Source organism: Brassica oleracea, chromosome C5 (genome assembly GCF_000695525.1).
Source record: "Brassica oleracea var. oleracea cultivar TO1000 chromosome C5, BOL, whole genome shotgun sequence".
NCBI lineage: Eukaryota > Viridiplantae > Streptophyta > Magnoliopsida > Brassicales > Brassicaceae > Brassica > Brassica oleracea.
Genome location: NC_027752.1, coordinates 29,461,707 through 29,468,101, shown reverse-complemented (window position 1 = coordinate 29,468,101; position 6,395 = coordinate 29,461,707). Strand labels below are relative to the sequence as shown.

Below are 6,395 nucleotides of genomic sequence, written 5' to 3'. Positions count from 1 at the left end.
ACACCATACTCTTGAGAGAACCCTCTTGCAACTAGCTGTGCCTTGTACTTGATGTGATTCCCGTTTGCATCGGTCTTGATCTTGTAGATCCACTTCACACTTATCACATTCTTCTTCTTTGGCTTGTCCACTAGTTTCCAAGTCTTGTTCTTCTCAATCATGGCTATTTCCTCATTCATCGCCTCTCTCCATTCCTTGGTACCACACGCTTCATCATAAGTGTATGGTTCTTCATGTGCATGAAGACAAGCTTCTATCGCTTGCGCTGCTTTATCAAGCTCTACTCTCGGTGCCCTTTCCATGATATCAACCATGGACCTGAACTTCCTTGGTGCCTCAGAAGCTTCTTCATCTCCACTACTAGTATCATGATCATCATTTTGAATGAAAAAAAGACTGAAGGTACCTCCGGATTGTTCCTCAGGACTGGATGTACCTTCTGTTTGTTCCTCAGGACTGGACGTACCTTCCGTTTGTTCCTCAGGCGAGTGAGAGTCTTCCATAGACAACTCCAATGTCTTCCTCACCACACCACTTCTCTATAGGAGTGACATCTTCTTCTATTGCCTTTGATGGCAGACGGTTTTGAAGATATGAGGCAGTGTATACCGCTTCTGCCCATAACTTGAGCGGTAAGTCTTCCTCTGCCAACATCGATCTAGCCATCTCCACCAAGGTCATATTCATGCGCTCCGCTGAACCATTTTGTTGTGGTGAATAAGGCAAGGTGACTTGCTTATTGATTCCTTCTTCTTCACAGAACTGGTTGAATTCTCGTGAAGTGAACTCACCACCTCCGTCTGATCTAGCGTCTTGATGGTACAATTCGATTGCTTCTCCACCATTGCTTTGAACTTCTTGAACAATGAGAATGTCTATGACTTTTACTTCATGAAGTATACCCAACACATGTGAGTATGATCATCCATGAATATCAAAAAGTATCTGCTTCCATCAACAGACTGGTGCTGCATCAGCCCACATACATCCGTATGTACAATCTCAAGCTTTTATCTTGTCTTAGTTTGAGATTCCTTTGGGAAGCTTTTGCGTGATTGCTTTCCAAGTCTACACGCCTCACACGCTTCCTTCTTGACTTTAAACTTTGGTAATCCCTTTACCAAGTCTTTGTCTTGCATTTGTTGCAACCTTTTGTCGCCTACATGACCAAGTCTCTTGTGCCATGTCTCCATCTTTCCTTGCTCACTAGCGCTCATGGATTCTTCTACCTGAGCCGAACTCATCCTGATTCGATAGCTTTTGTGAGTCATTGGGATATCCATTATCCTCCTTCTTTTTGCATCGTCTATGATGCATCTCTTCTCTTGGAATCTCACCCGGTATCCGCTTGAAACAATTTGTGGAACACTCAACAAATTCTTTGCCAAACTCGTAACCAAGAACACATTTCTGATGGTCCTCTTGCCACCTTTAGTCATGACGGTAATATCTCCTTTACCGGCTGTCATGATCGTGCTTCCATTTCCAATCTTTATTGGAACCTTGATACTCATATCAAGCCTTGAGAAGTAATTCTCCTCCTTTGTCATATGATTATCTACTGACCAGACATCTTCCATCACTGTTGTTGCTGCTTCGCTTGCACTGAACAACATGTGATCTTCATTCAAGTCTTCTTCGAGACTTACATGTGCCATCTCTTTTTTCTTTGAGTAGCATTGATTTGCAAAGTGGCCTAACTTGCCACAATTGTAACACTCTTTGTTACTTCTCTGATCCTTCTTTGGATCATCCTTCCTATGTTTCCTTAAACACTCGCTCTCGGTATGGTTGTTCTTCTTGCAGTAACCACACCACTTCTTGCCTCCTCGGCGCTTTGAGTTGTCTTGTGTGACACCAGAATTTTGGTGTCTAACACGAGCATCAGATGCTCCTTCACTTGTGCTTTCTTCTCTTGCAGCCAGCCTTGCTTCATGAGCCTTCAAAATCCCGATCAACTCTGCCATCTTTGTTGAAGTCAAATCGCTTGTTTGCTCCAACACACTGACTATGCTATCAAACTTGGCTGGGAGAGAAATGAGTATCTTCTGTATGAGTTGAACATCTGTCTTCTGTTCACCATGATAAGTTAATTGATTTGCCAATTCAACTATCTTATCCGTGAAGACCTTAATGTCTTCATTCTCATACATCTTTAGATTCTCATACTCCCTTCGCAACATTTGAAGTTTAATCAAACGAACTTGAGGAGAGCCTTCATACTCTTCCTTCAATGCATCCCACGCCTCTTTGGATGTTGATGCTGCTGCAATCCGTGAGAAGATATGATCCGATACGGCAGTTTGCAAAATTTGCAAAACCAATGTATCGTTCATCATCGCTTCTTCTCTAAGCGATCTTGCCCTTGTTGTTTCAGCGGTTCCATCCACTTGTGCTGGTGGGGCTCTTACGCCTTCTTCAACTACACACCATAACTTCCTGGTCTTGAGAATGGTTGTCATCTTAATGCTCCAGAAGTCGTACTTCTCTCCATCAAATATGGGGATTACTTGATTCTTCATCGTTTCGTGTGGTTCCGAAATCGTATGCCAAAATCCTCTAGCCTCCTTTTCTCCACGCCAAGTGTTTCTCTTACTAGTGCTTTATTCTTCGTCCTCTCAAACGTAAAGCTCTGATACCATGTTAATCTTTTACCAACCGCTTGTGTTACACAACGAACATAGTGTGTTACACACGAGTTCGAGAGAAAGAATAAGATAGACGTTTCAGGCTTATAAACTTTTCTAAAAATACTTTTGTATTATTGAGATTATGTGATATTGTTTACAACAAATGATTGATCTTTATATATAGATCGAATCATTACAAGTATAAGAGACACAACTCGTTATACTTAAAGGACACAACATGAAGAGTTACAACTCTTTGTGTAATAACATAAATAACTAACTTATGTAAATGTATTAAGGAGAGATTAGATTATATAGTTTAACAATCAAATCAAACATTCAGATACATAAATGATCAACTGAAGAAAAGAAACAAACAAGAGAACAACAAAAAAGGAGAGAAATAAAAAACCGCGATCAGCCACAGATTTATTACAGAAACATCACATTCTCAACATGGTTTGTGAAGGTGAAGATTGCTTCAGGGCGATAATGACCCATCAACGCCTTCTCTTCAATTCCTTTGATCTCAAATCTTCTAACACTCTGTCTCTCCATATTGTAGTAGAAGACATAGAATGGATAGGTCCAACGACTTGGCGCCCAAACAATCTCACCTGAATCAGTTGCCCAAATTGATCTTATGACCACAAAAGCGGCAGTTGGCAAATGAAAGATATGCTTCGACCATTTCTCATTCTCAGGATCATCTAGAACCCATAACTGATCATGGAGACTTTGATCAAAGACTAGGGCAGCTAACTTTCCCTTGTAATTTATCAACGTCAAGAACCAAGTCAAGATAGAGCTCTCTTCATCTATTTGTATAAACCTAAATTTCTCGTACTTAACATCAAAGCATGCTATCACTGTATTCAAATTGCTCCTAGCTATGTAATACAAAATCCCGTTGATGCATATCCCATTTTTGTAATTCTTAGGAAAATGCGGAAACAAACATTCGATATTTCTCCACGATGGTTTTCCTTTCCCTAACGTCAAAACTTTATGTTCTCTGGAGTTAGTTTGTTGATTATACTTCGCCACAGCCATGCACAAAACCTTGAGTTGATTCTCGATCGGATCATACCCCAAAAAGCTTCTCAGGTCGTTATTCTTGGCTATCACTATAGGTAAATGTACCTTCTGACCCGTGCTAGGGTTACATATCACAGGAACCCTTTCAATTTTTTCCTTAAACATCTGCTTATCGTATAGATAGATAAACCCGTTGGCGGACTGACAAATTTCCTTGTACCAATCTCCAGAGAAACCCATATGATAATCTGCTATTACAATCTGCTCATCGACATTTCGAGGCTGAGGGGACGAGAAGAAATGCCACTTGCCGCCGAATTCGAACGTGAACAGAAGACGTGGCCGAGTTGACGAACATGTCAGGAATGATTTCGTGAAATCTGGATTGCTAAGTAAGGAACCCCATTGCTTCGAGACGCAACGCAATTTCGCAATGGTTTTTGCTGGTAGTCTCTGGAGTATCTCGATGATGAGATCGATGGGAGGCATCTCTAAGTTTCCTCCTACATACGTTAAGGAGGTCGTCGATGATTGTGTGCGGCGTCTGATTATCTTACAGTGATTCACTGGATTGTACTTCTCTTGGTTCATGGCGAATTTTGTTCAGTTCTAAAGGATAGAGTTAGGACACGTAACAAACTGTATAGGTTTTATCCTGTTTTTTACCATTCATTAACTTTTCAAATCTTTAACTTAATTTCCCTTTTTTTTTTAATTTCGTATCTTTGACTTCTATTTAATCTTTTATTTTGTTCACCCAGTCACCAACCGAACTTCGAGTACATATGGTAAAGATATCATTTTAGTACAAAAATCTTATTAAAATGTTGAATTCTATATGTAATTGTAATGTCAAAGAAAGATTATATTTATGGATGAATTTGATTTATATCTTCACACCCAGGAAAACTCACGTGTTTATCTTATGTATGTCCAAGTAGTCATATCTCAATAATAGTTTCTAAGATTTTATTCCAAATTTAATGGTCATGAATTACATTTAAGGAATGAAATATGGAAATCTATGACCATGGAAAATCTCCACCGTTTTTTGCCTCTCCGGTGCCGGTTTTCACCGGAGGCCGTGAGAGGGCTCGTTTCTTACCTTTTTCTTTCTCTTCTCTGTTTTCCAGCCAACCATGTCCTTAAATAGCGGTCCTTTTCTCTTCCTGGTGGCTATGGTGTTCTATATCTGAGGCGTCGGATGGTGTTATGGTGGTGCGGCGGTAAGGACCTCACGCCTCCGAATCGTGGGGGCGGATCTGAGTCGTGTTCCCCTAGGTCTCCTCGTTACTTTCCAGAAGATCCATGGCGGTCGTGCCATTCTGGTCTAACGGCGAGGCGGTGGAGGTCCATCGATGACGAGGCGTAACATAGGGGCGGGCTTTGCTACAGAACGAAACCACGGGTATCTCCTTGATTTGCGGTTTGCTTTGAGGACGGTGGCGAAGGGGTGAAGTCTCTTCTAAGGTTAGGGTTCTCTGTGGCTGTGAAGACGAGTCGGTGGAGGGGTGAGGTCTCGGCCTATCCTCTCGAACAGGAAAATTCGGTCTGATATGTTTTCCTCCTCTGGTCCCTGCGCTTTTACTCCTTTTCTTTTGTGTTCTTTAGATCCGGTGACTTCTCCGTCCTCGTTTTGGTGATGGTTGTGGTCTCGCCTCTCCTTGTCTTCTCCAGTTTCTCAGATCTCCTTCGGACGTTGCTCTTTCGTATTGGCTTTTCTCTTCGGAACTCTGGCGGCGGCTTTCTTAGTCTATGTGGCTTCTCTTCGGTAAAGCTCCGGCAGATTTGTCGGCAAATGGCTTCTGTTTTGTTGTTTGTGTCCTCTTCGTGTTAGGATTAAGGCTAACCCGGTTTAGTAGAAGGGATGTGGTTGTGGTTTATTTCGGTTCTCCTTAATTTTATGTTTTTTTTTGTTTTTCCAGCTGTCATGTAGAAAAGAATCCAAAAATATTTCATTATGAAAAGTTGAAAACCTTTTAAAATGTTTAAAAAAAAAAAAATTTATAATCTCATTTTGCTATTCTTTTGGTAAAATCTGCTATTTTCACAATCATCAAATAAAAATCTATCATTATTCATAAGTTCTTTGTATAGGAGATTACACCGTCATAGATAAATGAAAAGATTACAAATCATAATCTCTTGGTTATGAGTCTTCCACAATCTAGTTCATAACACTCCCTCTTGGATGCCATAACCATTTAGAGCTTGTAATGTGCTTTAATGTTGCCTCATTAAAACTTTACCAGGAAAACCCAATTGAGACAAAACATGGTGAAGGAAAAAGAGTACAACACACATTACTCTTCATGATTTGGACATTACTGAAGGTTCCTTGGACCTCTCCAATTTTCTGCAATCCGTGGGTGATGAAGATCTTGGGCAGAATATGATTCGTCCTCGAACATGATAGTTGGTTCTTCTTTACCATCGGCCATGCCACAATCTGATCGAACATATTGAGTCATCGACCTCAAATACACACACACGAAATCTTGGATGATGCTGCTGTGATATGCGTGTACCACCATGTGTAAAACATAACCTATCTGAAAATAAATCAACAAAACCAAATAACCCCTCTTTGGGCTGGTTAGTATAAAATAAATCAAAATCAAAGGCTTCTTCATCGTCCTTCTTATGGACCAATCAGATCAGTGTCTAAAACAAGACTTTTGCATCGTCCATCTCAGGACTAAATGGACTTCTTTATCGTCCACCTTT

The 6,395-nt window shown here is 40.7% G+C and overlaps 2 protein-coding genes across 2 annotated transcripts in view; both read right to left on the bottom strand.

Annotated features, from left to right (window-relative positions):
* Positions 1-3,062: 3,062 nt before the first annotated feature.
* LOC106344939 (putative F-box protein At1g46984) lies at positions 3,063-4,259 on the bottom strand. Its single transcript, XM_013784230.1, has one exon. It carries the CDS (start codon positions 4,257-4,259, stop codon positions 3,063-3,065), a length of 1,197 nt encoding a protein of 398 aa, XP_013639684.1.
* Positions 4,260-5,265: 1,006 nt separating this feature from the next.
* The window catches only part of LOC106344089 (ribosome production factor 1-like), a 7,647-nt gene continuing 6,517 nt past the window's right edge, over positions 5,266-6,395 (bottom strand). The window contains exon 8 of the transcript XR_001270112.1: positions 5,266-5,593. The gene's annotated coding sequence lies outside the window, so the exon portion shown is untranslated. The remainder of the gene's footprint in view (positions 5,594-6,395) is intronic.

Excerpts from the sequence above, each read along its gene's own strand:
- LOC106344939 (XM_013784230.1), bottom strand. The coding sequence starts at position 4,259 with ATGAACCAAGAGAAGTACAATCCAGTGAATCACTGTAAGATAATCAGA.